This window comes from Dendronephthya gigantea, unplaced genomic scaffold (genome assembly GCF_004324835.1).
Source record: "Dendronephthya gigantea isolate DGI-Jeju-01 unplaced genomic scaffold, DenGig_1.0 000156F, whole genome shotgun sequence".
Lineage (NCBI taxonomy): Eukaryota > Metazoa > Cnidaria > Anthozoa > Malacalcyonacea > Nephtheidae > Dendronephthya > Dendronephthya gigantea.
In genome coordinates, this window is record NW_021163166.1 from 318,957 (window position 1) to 341,514 (window position 22,558).

At 35.8% G+C, this 22,558-nt stretch overlaps 2 protein-coding genes across 2 annotated transcripts; both read left to right on the forward strand.

Annotated features, from left to right (window-relative positions):
* Positions 1 to 840: 840 nt before the first annotated feature.
* LOC114537312 (EGF-like repeat and discoidin I-like domain-containing protein 3) lies at positions 841 to 2,351 on the forward strand. The gene is made up of 3 exons (XM_028558453.1): positions 841 to 1,089; positions 1,275 to 1,416; positions 1,957 to 2,351. Exons 1-3 carry the CDS (start codon positions 841 to 843, stop codon positions 2,349 to 2,351), a joined length of 786 nt encoding a protein of 261 aa, XP_028414254.1.
* Positions 2,352 to 3,486: 1,135 nt separating this feature from the next.
* On the forward strand, positions 3,487 to 21,968 carry LOC114537313 (lactadherin-like). The gene is made up of 7 exons (XM_028558454.1): positions 3,487 to 3,571; positions 7,301 to 7,303; positions 7,385 to 7,788; positions 9,356 to 9,485; positions 20,846 to 21,081; positions 21,370 to 21,511; positions 21,925 to 21,968. The coding sequence occupies exons 1-7, from the start codon at positions 3,487 to 3,489 to the stop codon at positions 21,966 to 21,968; spliced, it is 1,044 nt and encodes a 347-aa protein (XP_028414255.1).
* The last annotated feature ends 590 nt before the right edge of the window (positions 21,969 to 22,558 follow it).

The window sequence follows — 22,558 nt, forward strand, 5'->3', positions numbered from 1 at the left end:
GTACATGATGTCATGATTGTAAACATAGTTAAAAAACACGCTAATATAGTATCAGGCTTGGATTTGAAGAAGGTTTCTTCTTAAAACTGTACGGCATGAATAATGAAGAAATATTGGAGTCATATGTAGTGCAATTAAAAGTTATACATGTCATATATATGCAGATGAATATCTTCTTTACAGAACCATCAACACCGAAAACGACAACAATAATGGTCTCGTCCACATCACGTAAGTTTAAAATGAATACCAAAGTGTGAATAAAACCATTGGGCCGGTTGTATCAAGCCCGTTTAGCTTATATCACTTTTACAAGTCTCTGGAATGAGTCAACTTGAATAACATGCACAGAATATGTAGCTAGTTGTATTATCTATGTATGAAGGTTAAAAACATTTAATTTACTTGTTAAATAAAACAATAGAAGCTAATAGACTTGCTCAGTTCTATTTTGAACTTAACCTCCATTTAAGCTAAATTGGCTTGATACAACCGGCCCTCGCATTACATATCTTTTCAACACAGACATCGACCACTTTATTTGCGGTTCTCACAGCAAAAGTGCTCCGTAACGAATGTACGCAATAGACCTTTGAGGTGCTTACGTCTTGTCGGTCTCGAACAATTAATCGCAATGCAATCTGGGAAACAAGTGGGACAAAATTGTATAGATAGAAAACTGTGTGACGTAAGCACTTCAGAAGGCTATTGTTGAAGAAGTAATTCTGTTAGATTTTATGTTGTACGTACCTTGCTTTTTTGCATTTCCCACGACAAGGTTCCTGCAACACCAGTGAAGTTCCATTTAGAGTAAAGGATGGGAGGATAAAGGATTCTCAGATGTCATCATCAACTGAAAAAAATGGATTTTCCGCATCAAAAGGGAGATTAAACGGTGAAGACTTTTGGCGTCCGGACGATGACAATCAGAACCAATGGCTCCAAGTCGATATAGGCAAGAAGGAACTTTTTACAGCGATTGCCACTCAAGGTTCTGGTTCTAATCGTTATTGGGTGAAGACTTATTCGATCTCTTACGGTGTGGATAAAGAAAACCTCACTTCGTACAAAATTAATGCAACTCAGAAGGTGAGCAGCTAAAGAGATAATAATCCCATGCATAATTATTAAATTATTAAAGTTTTAAACACTCTCCGAGGTTGTTACCATTTTTGTCCGGAATGTCATGTGTCTTAATCACTGGTCTTAATAAAAAGTAGCCCATAAATATAATATAAAAAGTCAATTTTATGAATCATTTATAACTTATAAAGGTATTCGCTGCAAATTATGACAAGAATTCTGTCGTAACAAATCTATTCTATCCAGCAATAAATGCGCGTTATATTCGCATACACCCAGTGTCTTGGTTTAATCACATATCCTTGAGGATCGAAGTTATTGGTTGCTACACAGGTAAATAATACTCAACATTAAGCATGTCTGATTTGTTTCCAGTTACTCGTTTACCTTCAACACGGACATGTCAAATTAACTCCGGTGTCCGGTGGCGTGAAATTCTTATCTTTCATGATAATATCCAGCTGATCTGAGCATAAAAATCAACGAATCAAAAACCAGATCCTCGACAAAACTCATTTCCTTCATTTCATATGACGTCAGCACTTGAAAATTTGAAGCAATTCTATTATTTCTGTTGGGAAACACGTTTGTTTTTGACTTTACTTTAAATAAGAATTTAAATTTTTCTCCCTTCATACTATTAGTTGGACGTACGGAGAGAAATTACAAGTTACTCAGGACATTACAGATTTTATTTACGTATCTTAATTATCTTTTTGCATTTCCTACGGCGAAGGTTCTTCCAACACCACCGAAGTTTCATTTGGGGTAGAGGATGGAGGGATATAAAACTTTAAGTTGTGATCATTTATACTGAATAAAATGTATTATGTTACGTACTTATCTTTCTTTTTTTGCATTTCTTACAACAAGGTTTTTGCAACACCAGTGAGGTTCCACTTGGAGTAGAGGATGGAAGAATAAAGAATTATCAGATGTCATCATCAACTGATGAAAATGGATTTTCTGTATCAAAAGGGAGATTAAACGGTGTAGACTCTTGGTATTCCACAAAGAGTGATCAGAACCAATGGCTCCAAGTCGATCTTGGCAACCAGGAAATTGTTACAGCAATTGCCACTCAAGGTTCTGGTGGTAGTTTTTGGGTGAAGACGTATTCGATATCTTACGGTGTGGATAAAGAAAACCTCACTTCATACAAAATTAATGCAACGTTAACTCAGAAGGTGGGAAGCAAAATAGATAATAATCCTATTATTGCATTATTGCACAAAGAGTCGGGATTTTGTTTCAATGCACTTTTCTGAACTCTCGGAACATTCCCGCGTGTTTGGATCAGGCTATCCAAACACAGAAACCATTAAGAAATTTCTTAAGCTGTTGTTCAATCAGATTGCTATCCACTTTTAACTATCTTTTAGCAGACAGTTTCCAGGGGGAAATGAATATTTTTTCTGATCATAAAATGTGATCCAGTCTCAACCACGTCGTCATTCTATGACCTAATTGTAACACTCATTGTGCTTCCACAATCTGACGAAATTTAATTTCCTGAGATAATGAAACAGCAAGCGCTTTTTTCTACGCAGGGTGTATAAAAAAAGAAGACCGTTAGATATTAAACTATTGTTATAATCTAAATGCCTGGAAAATTTTTCCAAACCAACGGGGGGGCAAACATGCACAATCGAATAAAATCTAATGCATGGCAGGAATTATTCCTGCTCATTAATTTCACACCAGCATCAGTATTCAAGTTTGTGTTTTTCGCCGGTGAATTTCGATTAAAAACTTTTCTCAAAACGTGTTTTGTACCACAACTGTACTTTACATCTTGATATAAGTCTGGGCGATAAAAACTCTTTTTTGGTCATGCATTATTGTGCAGAATTTTGCTTTTAGAAATTATGTCAAATTTCCAGAAGCAGGAAGGCTTTTGGGCTTCTAACAAAGATATGTAATATATGCACAAAGCTGACAATATTTTACACATCCAAAGGCATAGCATAGTGATAAGCCTTTAAAGTAAACAATTAATTAATTTCTAAAGGTTTTCTTTTTTATACACTCTGTAGTCTTCGCTAAAAACGTTTTGTCTCTTTTTTTAACATTTCCTTATAAGGAAATTTAAAAACACTTCCTTTCATACTAACTCTCGATACGAAGGCCCTCAGGTCGAAACGTCGAGAAGTGTTTTGTCTATTAAGGCAGTTGTTATACCACATTTGATGCTAATTTCTAAATGTCTTCTTTTTCATACACTCTGTAGTCTTCGCTAAAAAATTTGCATCTTTTTTCATCATTCCCTATATAAGTATGACGATTTGTGACATTAATTAATTACTAAAGCTGTGATGATTTGCCGGAGTTATGGCTAATTGCTGCATAATACTTAAATGATTTTGGTCTGAAGTTATATACATAATGTCACGAAGCGTCAAGATGGGTGAGGTTTATGGTGGAATCTCTGGTTATACATTAGTTGTGTTACAAAGTGTGACATTAGTTGTTGGTTCCCGCGCGGTCGGTATGTTGATTTTAGAATTATTTGATTCCAATTAGTGAACAAAGAACGCGACAGTCAATCCCGTTCGAAAAAATTAATATTCTATATTGTCATTCAGTCAAAAATACAGACTTTTAGGCAGGTATGCCTGAGCCATGGGGCAGAGAGGGGGACTTCCACATTTGTTCGCTGCTTACTAAGGCATGCGGAGGCAACTGGGCTTTGCTATTTTACAATATTTTAAAATTTAATATGAAGAGACCCAAGTAAAATATGAAATAGTGAAATTACAGCGACCATTCAACATTTCCTTTCAGGTGTTCGATGGAAATACGGACAGAGATTCTGTTGTGACAAATGTCTTATCACCAGCTGTAACAGCTCGTTATATCCGCATACACCCAAAGACATGGAACAATGCCATTTCATTGAGAGTGGAACTTTATAGTTGTGAAAGAGGTAGGATTAAAAGCAGTGCAGGCCGAAGTTTGCAAATAGTAATTGTAACTTTGAAAATTTTCTTCTTAATTGCGTTTTCATAAAATGTACTGAAATAAAAATGTGAAAATTTTCGACTAATAACGAGGTGTCTGGACTAGCAATAGACGTTCGTGAGACGAATAGACGATAGGGAGATGAAGAGCGCATGGTAATCTGCTATTATGGGACATCTGCTGATGTAGCTTGTTGATTTGATAATGCACCAATTGAATCTTGACCTGGACACGGTCAAGATCTCGCGCGAATTAGCAGTCAACACTGTTACTTATGTATAGGATCGCAAGCGAACAGCAACCTCGTGACTGCCTTCCCCGGGTGGGTGGGAGGCGTTATCGTTGCAAGACTATTGGGCACGTCTTTTCACGCTATTCAAATCTACAACTGCTGCTCGCTGTATAATCATACGAGACTTATTAATTTAGCGGTATGCGCACATCAGTAGGGACAACGTTTCCTTTTACATTATATAGTTGCGTTTTGCAAAAAATCGGTTACAACTTTGAACGGTACAGCAGGGTAACAAAAGTCTATATGTCAGGACCCCATGATGTTTGTGCTGATGTGCATCTCGTTTTACGTAATACAAAGAAATTTAACTCGACAAAATTCTTATTTCTACGAAAATATATCATAGACTTTCTGACTCTCCTGTATAAGTCTCTTCTTAGAATTTAAAAAAAATATTGGCTCGATGGATGCTGAAAACTTAGATTACTGCCAACTGGGTGATATAAGAGAGGTTAAGATCTACTTCCACTACCAGTACCGATACGAAAATACATAACGTATTACAGTTTGGCAGGGCGGAAATTTTAAAGCGTTAAGATTGTGACTTCCGTAAGAAGTAAATAAACATGGTGGAGTATAGCAGCTGTATTCACATCAAAAACTCTAATCACAATCCCTAAGTCTCACGAAACAAAGCAGAAACAATACACAACTAAAAACTAAATAATATTATTAAAAAACTACTGCAGAAAATGACAATAATACAGTAAATACTAGAAATACATGAATGCAGCAAACCCTCGCCATTTCAAACGAAGCAAAATATTTCCTGAGCTAGCCAGACCTAACCTTCAATATTATGAAATGTCCTAATTGTAAAGCCGATAGCTGATGTTTCAAATTTTTCGGGAACAAACGCAGTCGTAAAGGTGAAGTGAAATCACCCATTTTCCTGTTGCTTTCCGTTCATTAAGTTATGGACTTTCACAGCTTAAGTGGGAGTTAATACTCCATTATAGCTAAACCTTCAAAACATCAAAACAGCACAAATAATATAAATAACCAAGCAGTGAACGTCGAATGTTGTTTTTCGATTATTAAATTCATGCAGTGATTGCAGTCGACTCTATAAATCTTTAGAGTGATATTTGCTATATTAAAACTCCAAAGTACACTTTTAAGAACTCTTTTTGAAGTTAAAACGATGATGTAAAGCCTTAAATAGTCGGTCACGTCTTCGCAAAACCGAGATAAACGACATACTGTACCAAGGTCATAAAATGTATTCGTACAGCAAACACGAAAGAAACCTCGAAATAAAATAGACTCCTACCATTTCAAGGATTATAAATCAGTTGTTCCTTTTCACCGCTAATTCTTCCAGTTCTGATAATACCTTAAACTCTTCCCAGTGTTTTATCTGTTATTTGATTGCACATTTAATATTGTGTTCTCGAAACATTTTTTTAAAAAAATGGTTTGCAAAATGACAGTTAAATTGCTGACGTTTTTCACTGAAACACGAACGTTTCGTCTTAGCCAATCAGCAAGTTGCTAATTACCAGTCGTCACTCGTTCAAATTTTGCGCGTGCGCACAAGTACCATGACCATTGAACGTCCATGGTCCAAATTTAGGCGACTTTGGATTCCACTATGTTTTCCCGGGTCCCGGGTGTAATTCCTAATCTCCGGACGGAATTAGTACCCTCGCACGGTGCTCCGCACCAGCTCGGGGATAATTCGGTACTTCGCCTACCTATCCACTTCCAATCTCAGCCCCAAAACGGTACTCCCTACTCCCAGTGTTGTCACATTTTGGACGATTGTTACGTTTGCGCAAGCGCGTGATTGATTATTGGTATCGGTACTCGTAGTGGAAGTCGATCTTAACCTCTCTATAAACGTTGATTTTACACCAAAACTTAATCACGAGATAGGGTTGAGATGACAATCGGATCTCGGCAAAAATGGCCACCATAAATGATGAACTAGCGATTAAAATAAATGACTATGAGATCAGAAGGGTTACCTCTGTTAATTATAAGGCCATAGGAACACATATTGACCAACCTCTCAGCTGGGCCATGCATATTGATAAAATGTCTAAAAAGGTTGCGTCAGCCATTGGTGATTTAAAACGCGTAAGACCATTTATAACAACTGACACAGCTATTCAAATTTATCGAGCATTAATTTAACCTCATTTTGACTACTGTTCCTCGGTCTGCATGGGACAGTCTTGGTGAAAAACTAAACTGTAAACCACAAAAACTCCAGAACTGGGCTGCAAGGGTCAGTTGAGGACTAATTATCATGCCAGTGCTGGGATACTTCTGGACACTTTATGTTTTGATAACCTTTCATTACGACGTAAAAGACAAAAAGCTAACTTAGTTTTCAAGGTACTAATTTGAAATATGCCCACTTATCTACAAGATCTCTTTTCTCTTCGCAGCTTGGACTATAATGTACGAAACTCTGAAATGAAATTAAACTTGCCCAAGCCGTGAACAAATTATCTGAAACGAAGCTTTTGCTACAGCGGAGTAATATTGTGCAATAGTCTCCCTGAAAACGTACGAAAGCTTCAATCTTTCTATCACTTTAAAAAAGCAATAAATAGGTATTTCAAGCCTGAAACCGGACTCCCACACGGCAACCTTGTAAAGCAGTAACTTCTAGATTTATATTTATATACTATAACTCCCTGTAACTGAAGATTTTACCATGTCTAAATATAGTTTATTGTATTGTATTTTATATCATATTCTAAAAAAAGGTAGAGCAATGGATTGCACTTGTTTGGCCCGTACTGGATTCTAATTGTTTTCGCAAGAAATAGTGTTTTGTTTTAAATGTTTAGTGCTAAACCAAGTGGTTGTACAAGGCTCATTTGGCCCAAACAGTGGTTATATTAGTTCTTTAACGATAGTTATTAATCTCTTTGAAACTAGTCATGTATATCTAGCGCTTGTGTGATATGCAACTAGTCTTATGTCTTTTATTCTGTATATTTATAGGAGGTGAATAAGCATGTAATTACATTTAGACTCATCTAGTTTCGTCCAAACGGCACAGGTTTAAATTTTTAAAATTCTCTCTAGTTAATGCTATTCCTTGCAAAGCTGGTGAAAAGACACTTGGCGTGGAAGATAAGAAGAAAGTTAAAGATTTTCAATTGACTTCTTCTTCGAGTTATCTGGAAAAATGGGCCTCAGCAGCGCATGGGCGATTGTACAACATTGGAGAATGGGGAGAATGGAGAGCAGGAAGGAGAGCAGTTAAGAGAGCAGGATGGAGAGCTGGATGGAGAGCAGGAGTAAACGACAAGAACCCGTGGATACAGGTTGATCTTGGAAAGAAGGAAGTTGTCTCAGGGATTGCCACTCAGGGAGGATATTTTTATTATCAAAATTCTTATATCGATCGTTGGGTGAAGACTTATTTCGTGAAGTATAGTTTGAATGGAACAACATTCGAGACTTACAAAGATGAGGGTGATGATAAGGTTAGAATTATTGCACTACAGGCCGTATAAAGAAATACAGTTAATAAAGTCTGGGGTAGGTTATTCCAAGGGTGGCGGTGGCTCGATACAGTTTCTCGACATTTTTGGTGCACTTTTTAAACCGGGATATCGATGATCTAAATACTTCGCTAGAACGCTAAAAGTTAATATACTTTGCAGGAAACATATCTTGAGCGGAAATCTATTCAAAACTTGTGCGTGTCACTCGTTACCATGGCAAGAGAGACGTTTCAAAATGGCCGCCAAACAGGGTTTAATCGTGTTTATATCGCAAACCAGTTCGGTGACCCTCAATTCCTTTGTATTAAACGTTTACGCTATTGTTGCTTTATCTATTAAAAAGTATTCAAAAAATTCTGTCATGAGGAATTTTTTTTTCTGTTAACAAAAACGTTATTTTAACATATTAAAAAAAATTTAAGACTTTTTTATAGATAAAGCATCTATAGCGTAAACTTTTAATACTAATAATTGAGGGTCACCGAACTCGTTTCCGATGTAAATACAATTAAACCCTGTTTGGGGGCATTTTGAAACGTCTCTGTTGCCATGGTAACGGGCGCCATGCAGGCACAATTTCTGAATAGATTTCTGCTCTAGATATGTTTCCTTCAAAAGTAATTAACTTTTTGACCTGAGTGTGGCGAAATATTTGATAAATAAATGCTTGATATCCCTGTTTAAAATGTGCATCTAAAAAACTCGAGAAACTGTATCGAGCCACCTTAAGCGGTGGACATGCCACATGCCAAAAACTGTCATAAAGTTTCTCATACAAATAAATCAATTATTTACTCTCTTCAGTATCAGCTAGGTAATCGCTCATAAAATTGGCTCATAACACCGGGACATTTACCCGGGTCATCGCTTTGGTAACGCGGGAAAATTTAAGTATGGAAGAAATATTTACAGAACGCTTTGTAATGGTGGATCTTTTGTCTTTAGCTGCAGCTGTTCTTAATCTTCTAAACACTATTAGCAGCCAGTTAGCACTCCCGAAGCAATAAACTAACGAGAATATTCCGGACGAGCCCGGCATGCATGAAGCATTCTGATACAACAAGGAGGAATTTTGTTTTAGACCAATCACAATGCATAAATATTGACAATTTTCGGTGAAAAAGCACATTATTTACCATTTTACATGAAGTATTTAAAAAAAGTATACAAATTTGCCGATTCATTAATTAAGCCGGTTTTCCAGTAGGCGGAATTTTCCGATCAAAAAAAGTTTTCCGCTCGATTTTCTTTTCAATTGTGAGAAATCGACCGCGGTGGATGCCTTTGATCGGTCACAATTGAAAAGAAAATCGAGCAAAAAATTCCTTCGATCGAAAAGTATCGCCTAGTGGAAGACCGGCTTCAGTTCAAAACGAAATTCCTCGTTGTTTTCGTATACTGCACACGTTTATGTAAAAGTATGTCTGTTGTTTGTTTGTCACTGAATGTACAGTACTATCATAGGAAGCGGATTTCTAAACGGATTTGGATAGGATTTTATGATTTTCAAGAAAATACATCAGTGTTAATTTGCAACTTTGTCTAGATATTTGATGGGAATAGTGACTGGGATACCATTGTGAAGAATGTCCTGCATCTACCAATCACTGCTCGTTATATTCGTATACATCCAGTGTCTTGGCGTAGTTATATAGGTATGCGAATTGAGCTTTATGGTTGTTACTGAGGTATGTACTAACCTTATTTACTTTATATACTTCATATAATTGTCAGTTTATTATAAAATATTGGGATGAAACCTGAGGGGACAAACGAAGCCAAGGTTATATGGCAGATAGTATATTTGACTGCGTGGAACTGCGATATTCCTAAACAAAATATTTTCACCTTTGCATGGCATTTATTGCGTTTTTTACCACTGGTGCATCATCGCGTCTGTAACATTAAATCCTACCGTTTGTTTACGATTTATTTCCAACATTTGAATGTGTATTCTACAAACGTCAGATCTCAGACATCTTTATTGGCCGTTTGTCTTTATTGGCCGTGCGGCGTTACAACGACCCGAGGTTAACACCAAGTCTGTGTCTTGCTTTCGTTTAAAATTATGTAATTTATGCCTTATGTACGGGATATGCCAACTGTGTGGCCAGAACCACGGGAACAGCGAGGGTCAAGGGCTTACAGAGACAAGCGAGGACGACTTCATTCATTGAAGAACTTTTTTTTGCAATAGAGCATTATACTTTTACAATTTCATCCCATAATCAAGTGTGAAGTAATGTTAAAAAAGTCGCAATGATAATATTAAAAACACGTCCTCTTGTGTATCTGCAAATCGTTTGTACCTACCAATACGATCAGGCTTCCTCCTCGTGTAATTGCTTTGGTAAAAAGACTGCGCACTTTTCTGTAATTCTGTCCCTGCAGCCCCAGACTTCTTCAGAGGCCAAAACTTGAAACTTTTGACAGTTAGTAAACGTATAAATACATTCATTGCTTTACATTTGGCTTTCAGAATAGTTTAATAACAAATTAGTCAATTAAACTTGCAAAACCTTATTGGCTACATACGTTTCTCATAGTTTTATATAGAAATAGAATATCGAAATCAACATGCATTCTTAATATTTTATTGTAGCCCTGGACTTGGTGAATCTTACGAAGCAGTTGAATAATTATATGCTTAGTAGATGATCACTGAATGAACAGTTTGTGAAGTTAATAAGAGATAAGTATATATGTATATATATAGTTAGTCATTAGCAATGTAGTGGCATCAAATACAATAACTATATTACAGTCAGATATACGAGCATGCGTAGAAGTAGTGTAGTATTATTGTATCTGAATAATCACTTAATAATCTGTAATCCAACATGCACTGGTAATAAATTATAATTAAATCAACAATTATACAAAAAAGATGGCGGTATGTGCATTTCAAGCTGAAAATATAGCTGGGAAAAAGACAAATTGAGTACCTTGTGTTAGTAATGACGTATTTAATAAATTTAACACGATAAAGAAAACAATCCCATGTTTTATGTCTGTCTTTCGAAGATGACGTTTCAAAGTTCAGTATACACGAATAAGCATCTGCCATTTTGAGAATTGTTGATAGCACGAGTCATGCACATGTTTATAAATTTTGTTAAGTTTTTGAATGGGTATCTATTGCTGCAACAACATTATAAATTTCACAGCATCTTGATTTTTGTTTTTCCTTCTGATCTTTCGGATCGAAACATGATGAAGAAATCGGTAGAAACGGATTTACAAGAGCAATGAATAAATATCAAACGCATTCAATTTTACTACATCACTTTCGGGAGGGAAGCAAAGTTTTGCATGCATTCGTCAAACACCAAAGAAAAAGAAAGTTAGTAAATTGTACACAACTTCATAGCAAGAGAATGAAAGTCTTTAGAAGAGCAGAAATTGCGGAATCGAAACTTTGCCATTTGTTGAAGTTACGCCAAAAAGTAATTTGGATGGCAAAAATCTCCTTTAATGAGGCGGCGTGGGATTTGGTGCCCTTTAAATGTCGTTTTCCCACATATCTTCTGGAGGTCATGGAAGGCAGATGTCAAAGAATTTGTTCAAAGATCTTTATTACTAACAAATTTGTGGAAAATCTCCCGAGTTGTCGTTTGGTTTATGCATTACTGAAGATGTCAATCTAGTCATGCATTCATCTACTGATGAGCACAGTGCTTCTTGTTTCGAATCAGTATTTGATTTGAAAACAAATATAAAAATTAATAAGAAGAATTCCCAAAAATGAATAATTACAGCACATTATTTATAAGTTTTCATTTATCACTTTTCTTACGGCAGTTCAAGATAGAGAAGTTTTGTCTTTTGTTTTTTAAGGCCATGCTCGTTATTGCAAATTTATACCGCCCAAATTACGCGAATGCGTTTCGCAACTTTAACTTTTCGTCCATTGGCATCCCATCCCTTAACTTTTCATCTCAGCCGTTAAATCCCATGTTTTGAGGACTATTCTCAAAGACAGTGTTGTTTGATCCACTGACCTATATATACTAGAATAAAAATTGGATACTCCCTGGAACCATAGGCTGGAATTAATTAACCTACCTCATACTAATAACCGCATTTTCTAACAGCAGGTTTAAGAACGTCCTAACTCAGGAGCGCATGCTTATCCCGTGATCTTTCCGTTATCGCCATTTTGTCGATACAACATGAAGTACTCAGGTAAATGTGTGACGTTTTGGTGACGTCGTCTCCTGCGAAATCGTACGATTTCAAGATGGCTTCCTCACGAGGTCAAATTTCAATTTTATTATAAATTTCAGTTTTATAATGTTCAATACGCAATGATGCCGCAAAAACTGGATTATACTGGATACGAATATCACAGCATTCTAGTTTAGTTTCATCATGCTTCAAGACAGAGAAACTGGTGGACCGAAGTTATTTGGAAGGCAAAAAAAGCCCACTCCTTGGAGCGATTGAGGTGAAGTTAATATAGCCTTTGTTATCGTTGTTCACAAGATTATGCTCTCTTGACACGTCATGTTGTTTAAATGTTTTACAATTATTAAAGAGAATCCCTAATTTAAAGAATGCTAAGGTTACGATGATGTTACACCAAGCAACGGATAATTTTCAGTGATGGCGTAGCCTGCCTGACGATTTTGTCCCGCTATGCAAAGTTCCAGTTATTATGATTTTTCATGTATTTAGAAATTTAGGACGTACTGTGAGAGGTCCATCAGAGACGAGAAAAATCCAGGAGGAACTCGTAAGAAATGGCAACTGTAATTAGAAGCGATAGATATTTGATGCATTATTTTACCAATATTGCAATAAAAATGAATTTTAGAAATAGTTTTTGTCCCGCGATGCTGACTGCTTTAAATGTAGTCGGCTCAGTATTAAGGCCATGTTACACATTACAATTTTTCTTGCAACTTGCAATGCAGTTATATTTTTTAACTGTGTTCTCCTGCTTACATCATAACAATACGCCTGCTCAGGCGTTCAATCGGGCTACCGGCTACGGCTACACGGTTATCTCGTTTCAGCATAGGCAGCCCAAAAATCTGTTTATACTCAGTCATGGACTACATTGTTACGCGCGCGATCAGCTTCTGCTGTCTGTACTAATTACTGTATTATATATCAATATAAAAAACAGATTTCAACAGATTATAAGTAAGCAGATTTCTGGGCTGCCTAGGGTTTGAGCTTGTAACTTCTAATTTTTGGTGTGAAAATTACAGTTGTATGACGTAATCTGATGTTGTCGTGTGTGGTCGTAACAACCGCGAGAGAAACGATTTTGGGACAATTTCGATTCGTTGCGAAGACCCGAGTAATTAGTGAACTCATATACAGCCGTAATGTATCGTCTCAGCGTCATAATCACTGATCTGAAGATCTGATGATGGGAAAGTTAGACGGGTCAATTCGGACGAGAGAGTTTCCCTCCCTAATATGAATTCGGCTATATTATAAAAGCTGCGCTGAAAGATAGGAATCCCAATAAATAATAAAACTTAGTCGAGTTGCGCTGTGAATGGGGGTGAAGTTTAAAGCATTAAGCACGAACAAGTCAAAGTTTCCAGCTATAATTTTTTTTTGAAAAAATAGAAATGCTGAAATTTTAAATCGACTGAAAATACAAATGAATAATTTCAAATTTAAATACAAATAATTAATTTCAATAAAACACATTTCAGGGAAACGTCAATTCGATTCTCGACAAGCACACCCATTTGTTTTCTTTTCGACCAATCAGATTCGTTCCCAAAACCGCATTTTTTCCCCGCGACATCCCACGATATTTTTTGGCAGAAAAGCAAACCGGTTTTGTTAATTTTTCGTACATTTTTATTTGTTTTTTAAAACATTTTTTATGGAACAAGACGCCTGTTCTGGCGTTAACTCCGGCGCACGTGCCAGTCTTCAATATAGAGCTTCTGAACATAAACAATACAGTTCATATTCGCATTTAGATGCCTTGCGAACCTAAATGTTCGATCGCGAAATTCAAAAGGACATTGTACTTTAAAAAGTATAGAAGTTCAATTGTTCAAAAATGTAAATAAAGTGCATGATATATTCGCTTTGTTTTACACTTTGCCTTTGGAATTCGCGCTTATATAGTTATATTAAAATTAATGTTCAATCCTGTGCAAACTACGACGTTCAACGCACCCATACACGACCACATCATCTTGTCAAACGGCGAAATAGCAGCGATATTATTAAAATAGGACCAAAATCTACATGTATTAAATATATTCTTACCCCAATTCAATCTAAACTTAGTCGAAAAGCGTGAAAAGAACGGTTTATTTGTTGCTCTTGGAGGAATTGCTGTATCATGCGAGCGAAATCGAATCGCGCATCGGAAAATTAGCCAAAGCTGTGCACCACAACTCTTAGCAGATAAGACTGGGACGTAGATAAATACGGTTAGATACACATTTTAAATACTGCAATGTTTCGCGCCATTCAGACTTGCGACGACGAAAAATAAAAAAAAATAAAAAAAAAAACAACAAAACAAAACCAGGGCGAATTTTCAACTCCGTCGCTGACGCCGGAGTAATAATGTTGTTCGATTATTTAAAATTTATTTGTTGTAATTTTTTTGAAGGATCCTCGCTGTTTTCATATAAAATTTTGCAAGTGAAATTCGTATGTATGTGTATATTAATACAAGAGTTTCCATCTTATGCTTCGCGATTACCGACGTCACTGAACTCACAGAGAAACTGGACTAAGTTTTATTATTTTAAATAGTGATTAATTATTGGACGAGGTTGAGCGAAATGTCGGTGCCGAGCAGATCCAATTATTTGCAGATGCCTGTTTTATCAATCACTTATCTTGTTATTTTTGTGTGTTTTCTGCGTTTTTTTTCATCGAGTAAGCAAACAAGTCATTTTCCGAAATGATTTTTCGCAAGAGCATTGCACCGGTATCGCAAAAGCGCAGGTTTGATTCCTGCCGTAGGACCTATAGTTGACTAATTTTGCCATCAACTGTTCCTGGCTTGAATTTGAAATGTGTATATTAATTTCCGAAAGTTCAGCAAAGCGGGTCGCCATCATTGTTTACAAAATTGAAAGCAATGCGCATGCTCATGTTATTATTTGCAGCTGAGCAACGTTTTCAACAAATGCGCATGTTCAGAGTATTATTTGCACGCAGTAAACTGCAGGTAAATTAACTAATCAAAATTGAGAATACGATAAAGTGAATGATAATATTATTCATTGGCATTCTAATGGCTAGAATTAACAAAAACGTCTGCAGATACAACTGTTTATAAATATAGTATGAAAAAATAGGGTGAACTACAACAAGGATATTTCTGGCCTTTCTGGCCATTTCATGGCCAATGTCATGACCTTACTTTCGGATATGCTTTCTGATTAGTCAACCGGCTTTCCATACTTTTTGCATGCAGGTGTTTCATGACTTTTGGACTTTGACCAACTAACTTGGCCTCACTTTCACATTTGTTGACTTTGTGTATGTAAAGCATCGCATCCAGACGTTTGAAGTTAAGTGTATATCTACTCAATATACCCTAATTTACATTCTGCAATACAACTTTCCTTAATTAAATATCACTGAAAATGCTCTAGTTAGAGACAAACCGACTGCCGCATCACGTTGATCACGTTGCTCTTATGTCAATACGAATTAGATCTCTCTTTTCGTGACCGATAAATAATATCAGTTGTGAAAGAGATCCGCAGGAACATTTCTTAATTATAAGGTTGCTGCATGCCTACGTCTGGGATAGGTTCATCTAGACTATCAGATGCCACTTGTTCAAAAAAATAATTTAAGGAGGCAAAGTAAACAAATACTTAAAGAAACGAAAACGATGCCTTTTAAATTTAGAAGTTTTTATTAATTTTACGACACTCGAGAGTGCGACTTTTGTGGAAGCAGCAGTTTGACGCAATCGAGAGAAATTTCTCAGTGTTAAGAATTTTATTGAATATATTCGATTCAGAATATAAATATTCCTGCTGGGGAAATACCGTTAATCTGTATACATCGCTAAAAGCATTTAAAAGGACTTTTCACTGTTTTTGCCAAAAAACATCAGCGTCCCGTCGCATTGCAGCTGTTCAAAAGAAAATGGCCGGAGCAGTTTTTCTTTCATCTTGCAAGGTCTGGACACAAAGTTTAATTCATATCCTTTTAGGTTTATGGATTGTGGCAAATTTGAATGTTGAAACCTTTGGAGAAGAGATTAGCATTTGTTTTGATCGTTCCAAAATAGGTGCGTTTTACATAGCCGCTAAATTATATTGAAAGCTATGAATGAAAAACTGTATGTTGATCAAAATAATTGCAAGTTTATTATGCTTGCATGTGTTAGGCCCCGGTACGCATTGAAAAACTTAATCCTTAAAAATTAGGGCTGTTGGACCTAAGCCCCGCGGGTTTCTCAAAAAAGTATTCTGGTTTGATTCATAATAACTTTTTAACCCGTGAAGTCATTACACTGAAATCAATTCATAACAGCAAATTTTAATGAAGCATTAGACTAACTTATGTTTCAATAAAATATAGTGACAATTTGCATGCAGTTTGTTAAGGCGGTGTTACATGTTCACTATGCAATGTTTCTTGCGATTACCTGCAGTGCATTTCTACTCCTGAGGCATCTAAAGTTGTCATTTCTTACGATATACTAACGCTTTCTTAGCATTTCGAACACTCTTTGCAAATTTACATCCCTCGAAATTATAATGCATTGCAATATTGCATAGTGTAACAGCGCCGTAATTGTGTTTACTGGTAATAGTGCGTGCTGCAGGGGCCGGATGTAACCAGCCCGTTTAGATAACAACGGTGGATAAGTTCAAAATAGAATGCAAGTCTATCGTTTTACTCAACAAGCGAACTAAATGCTTAATAAAAAGGTACTGTTTACAACTTGATATTCAGTGCATAATATTCAAGTTGACTCATTACGCGCAGATCGAGTATGTTCCAAAGCTTTATATTGAAGACTGGCACGTGCACGGCACGCCGGAGTTAACGCCAGAACAGGCGTCTTGTTTAAAAGATTTCTAAGAGTGTTATTTCATTTTGGCTTATCCACAGTTTTCGCTAAACGGGCTTGATGCAACCAGGCCCGGAAGAGCAATGCTTATAATTACTTAATGTTTTTAAATATAACGTCAAAACTGTTATTTTCACAACAAAAATTTTTAGGCTTTACAATCGGCGTCATCTCGTTATCTATTGTTTGAATTGCATTCGACGCGGCCAAAATGCGACGTGTGAACTAGGCCTTAAAGACTAGTGTGTTAGGTCAAGCTTACCTAATGAGTTTAGTTCGGTTTGTGCCTGGCTGTTTGCATTAATTTGAAAGCCCACCTTTAAAGGCTTGCGTCCACTCTATTTCAAGCTTTAGTTTCATATTTTTTATTCGGCGTGGCTTCCGCCCTTAATTTGTATTGATCACCAAAGCCCATGCAATTTTAGCCATGCCGTCTCAACAAATTGACTGTAGTGTAAATGAGGCCCTCTGCAGTGTAAACGGTCGAACTGTTTATGAGATATCGAACCTTTCATGTGCCGAATCGAATGCATATAAATTTAAACAGATTAGAACTCATTAACATTCGGTTCGGCACTTGAAAAGTTTGAAGTCTGAAACATGCCTTATAAAGCCGGTTTTTTACAAGGCGCAATTTTTCAATCGAAAGACATTTTTCATTCGATATTCTTTTCAATTAAAAACTAGTAGAAAACCGCCCTTAGTTATAGTTACAAACTTTTTCTACGTATTTTTTTACTTTTAAAGATCACCGCCTGGAAAATAATGCATCGAGAATCAAGTATACCCACCAAGATTCAGAAAATGATTGCATCGTTAAATGTTACGAATATAGAAATTCCTGCAGATCTGTAAACTACAAGAAAAACACAAAGTCTACAGCAGAACAAAATTGTGAATTACTCAATACTTCCTATTCAGAAGAACCTGGAAACTTGATGAAGAATTCAAACTTTGACCATTACAAACTTGTAATATCGGATGAAGTGAGTATATATTTATGTTTCTAAATGGATATGCATGCACATTTAAAAAAAAATCCTAATTTCAGTAAATCCCCATTGCTCAGAGAAGGGAGGGTGAAATTTTGTAAAAATCATAGTATGCACACACGTGTGATAACTGCATGTCTATATTGCGTATTGAATTACATCAATATCCGCGTTTGTAGCATTCCGAAATATTATACATATATAAAACGACTCTAACCTATGAAGATGGCCACCACAGAGGATTTTATGATTTTGGACCACCCTTAGTTATATATACGTTCAAATATTTCCAATTTTTTAGAACCCAAAAGATCGTTCTCAAACCAGCCCAAATCCCCAGGCGACACAGCGCCCAGAAACAGGTACGACATTGGGGACTGTAACTATGGACCGTTGACACGGCTTCAAAATATATAGAACGATATATCGTCATGTCATGATGGTGAACATTATAAAACGTTTATAGCAATTATTTGCCTCCGGCTCAGTGAATATCACAGAAGAAAAATCGTGGCAAAATATTCTCTATAATACCGGAACATGAATTTATATAACCATGCACTGATAAAAAGTGTGTATATATATACAGGGTGTATCAAAAATTTCGTTTTTCAGGATATTTTGCAGAATTTGGCAAATTTTTGTGTTCCTAGAGATAGTTAAGACTTATCTGGTATACCTAGGCCAAGTTTCGTTTTTCATTAACAAAATTACGTTACCGGGGGGGTGGTTCCTTTCCACTGATATTGAGAAGGCTCGCGCGCGAAAGTGTGAAGCTGGAATTGAGATATTATTTAGCTGTCTAAAAGTAGGAAAGCTTTTTAATAAACTGTGAAAGTTTCAGGAAAAATAATGCATACTGGGAGCAACGCGCGACCCCTAAAGGTGACAAATATTTCATTGCGCGCAATGGATTAAATGCACCGTTGATTTTAGCGTGACCGATCTCATACAAGGTGGGCAAATGAATAAATTAAAGCGAGAAACTGAACACAAAAACAAAGCGATTTTTTCGTGATGTTAATCTTCAGCATATCCATCATTTCATTATAAGCAAACTGCGGCTTGTCTGATCATACTAAACACTGAACAGCGAACCATTTGTCTGTCCATTCGCCTAGATTTGCCGGTGGTAGCGTAGGCGATTTGCAAGAAAGAATTTCGAACGAAATGGATAATTTGAGGTCGGCAAGACAAATGTGGTTCGCTGTTCAGTGTTTACTATGCTCAGACGAGCCGCTGTTTGCTTAGAAAGAAATGGTAGAAATGTTCAGGATTGACATCAAGAATAAAAATCTTGTTATTAAATCACTTCGTCTTCTTGTTCAGTTTCTCGCTTTAATTTATTCATTTGCCCAGCCTTGCATGAGATCGGTCACGCTAAAATCAACGATGCATTTCATCCATTGCGCGCAATGAAATATTTGTCACTTTTAGGGGTCGCGCGTTGCTTCCAGTTTGCATTATTTTTCCTGAAACTTTGACAGTTTATTAAAAAGCTTTCCTACTTTTAGACAGCTAAAATTATTAATATCTCAATTTTAGCTTCACATTTTCGCGCGCAAGTCCTCTCAATATCAGTTGTAAGGACCCCCCCCCCCCCAGTAACATAATTTTGGTAATGAAAAACCAAACTTGGCCTAGGTATACCACATAAGTCTTAACTATCTCTAGGAACACAAAAAATTGCCAAATTCTGCCAAATATCCTGAAAAACGGAAATTTTACATTTGGGAAATTTTTTTTTATACACTCTCTGTATATATATATATATATATATTATATATATATATATATATATATATATATATATTATTTATATATATTATATATATATATATATACACCCATTTGCAAAAACGTTGGCCGCAGATAGATAGATAGATAGATACTCGAAGTCTAATTAGAATTGCATATGATTACATTTGTATGGGATTTCAATCATATTACACAACATATGCGCTCTAATTAGATTTCGAGTATCTATCTATATATCTATCTGCGGCCAACGTTTTTGCAAATGGGTGTATATATATATATATATATATATATATATATATATTATATATATATATAATATGATATATTATATATATATATATATATATATATATATATATATATATATATATATATATATACATATATACGTATATATATTCCCAACCATTTGGTGAAAGTAATATTCCTATATATCCGCATAAGCGAACGAAATATAATTTTCTTTAAAGCACCATCCACATCAAGAGTGACAACAGACAAAGATTCTGCGACATCAAGTAAGATAAAAATGAATAAAATAAGCATTGGTCTTGTGTCGAGAAAAGTGCAGATTTCAGATTAAACCGGAGTCAGGCCAAAAGCCATGCAAGGGTACTAACTCAGCCCGGAGATTTTGAATTAGAACCGGGTATTGTAATTGCAAAATTTCAAGCCAAAATGTGCAAATTTTACTTAACATATATTTTATTAAAAACCAATCGATAAGCACAATTATACCGTAATTACAAATGATATATTATAATCTATTTAAATAAATTCAATTTTACGGTATCTTTCAAAATATATATAAAAGTTTGGCATTAATTTTTTAACAAATATTTAACCATTATATCCTTGACCATGCAGTGATGATAGAAGTGTATCTTTCTGACCACTATTTACATTAAAAATTACCTAAAAAAAGGATTTGACAACAGTGATATTTTCGGAGTCGGAAAATATTTTCGATATTTTCGGAGAGGATCGTTTCGTGTAAGATCAGCTTAAATCTTTCTTTTTTGGTTTTTCCCTTTTATATATGCATGGCTAGATATTTTCAACACAGACGTCGACCACTTTATTTGTGGTTCTCACAGCAAAAGTGCTCCATATTTTATATTCCATTTTTCTTATAGTTAGAGTTATAGTGCAATTTACAATAACCGTAACCAATGTATGCAATTATTCAAGAAGTGATTCTGTTCGATTTTATGTTGTACGTACCTTGTTTTTTTGCATTTCCCACGAGAAGGTTCCTGCAACACCAGTGAAGTTCCATTTGGAGTGGAAGATGGAAAATTAAATGATTCTCAGATGTCATCATCAATTGAAAAAAATGGATTTTCCGCATCAAAAGGAAGATTAAACGGTGCAGCTTCTTGGCGTCCGGGCGATGACAATCAGAACGAATGGCTCCAAGTCGATCTTGGCAAAAAGGAATTTGTTACAGCGATTGCCACTCAAGGTTCTGGTGATAATTATTGGGTGAAAACTTACTCGATCTCTTACGGCGTGGATAAAGAAAACCTCACTTCCTACAAAATTATAATGCAGCTCAGAAGGTAAGCAGCCAAAGAGATAATAATCCGATTATTATTACATTATTAAAACTTTAAACACTCTCCAGAGGTTGTTACCATTTTCGCCCCGAATGTCTCTTAATCACTGGTCTTAATCAAAAGTATCCTATAAATATAATGTAAAAAGTTAATTTTATCAATCATATATAATTGGGTATTAATAAAATTAATTAATTAATAATTAATTATAAAGGTATTCGCTGGAAATTATGACTGGGATTCTGTCGTGACAAATCGCTTATATCCAGCAATAAATGCGCGTTATATTCGCATACACCCATTGTCTTGGTTTAAACACATATCCTTGAGAATCGAAGTTATTGGCTGCTACACAGGTAATCAACGCTCAACATTGAGCATGTCTGACTTGTTTCCAGTCCCTCGTTTACCTTCAACATGCACGTCCTAAATTAATTCCAACAAAGCGTTGGATTGTGGAAGAATCGGGTTACGTGAATTATTATCTTTCATGATAATATCCAGCTGATCTGAGCATAAAAATCAACCAATCAAAAGCCTGATCCTCAACAAAACTCATTTCCTTCATTTCATATGACGCGTGAGCACTTTAAAATTTCAAGCAATTCTATTATTTCTGTTAAGAATCGAGTTTGTTTTTCCCTTTACTGTGAATTAGAATTGAAATTTTTTTCCCTTCATGCTATTAGTTGGAAGAACGGAGGGAAATTACAGCTTATTCTTTTAGATTTTATTTACGTATGTTAATTAATTTTCTGCATTTCCAAAGACAAAGGTTTTTGCAACACCAGCAAAGTTCCATTTAGTGTATAGGATTTGAAGGATAAAGAATTCTCAGATATCATTATTTACTAAGCAAAATGTCTTACATACGTATCCTTCTTTTCTTGCATTTCTTACAACAAGGTTTTTGCAACGCCAGTGAGGTTCAACTTGGAGTAGAGAATGGAAGAATAAAGAATTCTCAGATGTCTTCATCAACTGCAGAACACGAATTTTCTACATCAAAAGGAAGATTAAACGGCGAACACTTTTGGCGTCCCACAAGTAATGATCAGAACCAATGGCTCCAAGTCGATTTTGGCAACCAGGAACTTGTTACAGCAATTGCCACTCAAAGTTCGGGTAATAAATGGGTGAAGACCTTTTCGATCTCTTACGGTGTGGATAAAAAAACCCTTACTTCATACAAAATTAATGCTATTCAGAAGGTGAGCATCTAAAGAGATAATAATCCGATCATTAGATTATAACAAAGAGTACAAAGAGTTAGGATTTTTTTTCAGTGCGCTTTTCTTCACTCTTGCAACATTTCCGCGTGTTTGGATCAAGCCATCCAAACACGTATAAAACCATCAAGTAATTGCATAATCCAGCACAGCTGTTATTTAATCAGATTGCTT

Coding starts and splice junctions, on each gene's coding strand:
- LOC114537313 (XM_028558454.1), top strand. CDS start 3,487: ATGGGTGAGGTTTATGGTGGAATCTCTGGTTATACATTAGTTGTGTTA. Junction 7,789..9,355: donor AAGATGAGGGTGATGATAAG/GTTAGAATTATT, acceptor AACTTTGTCTAG/ATATTTGATGGGAATAGTGA. Junction 21,082..21,369: donor GTTCTGGTGATAATTATTGG/GTGAAAACTTAC, acceptor TTAATTATAAAG/GTATTCGCTGGAAATTATGA.
- LOC114537312 (XM_028558453.1), top strand. CDS start 841: ATGTCATCATCAACTGAAAAAAATGGATTTTCCGCATCAAAAGGGAGA. Junction 1,090..1,274: donor AAATTAATGCAACTCAGAAG/GTGAGCAGCTAA, acceptor TAACTTATAAAG/GTATTCGCTGCAAATTATGA. Junction 1,417..1,956: donor AGTTATTGGTTGCTACACAG/GTAAATAATACT, acceptor TCTTACAACAAG/GTTTTTGCAACACCAGTGAG.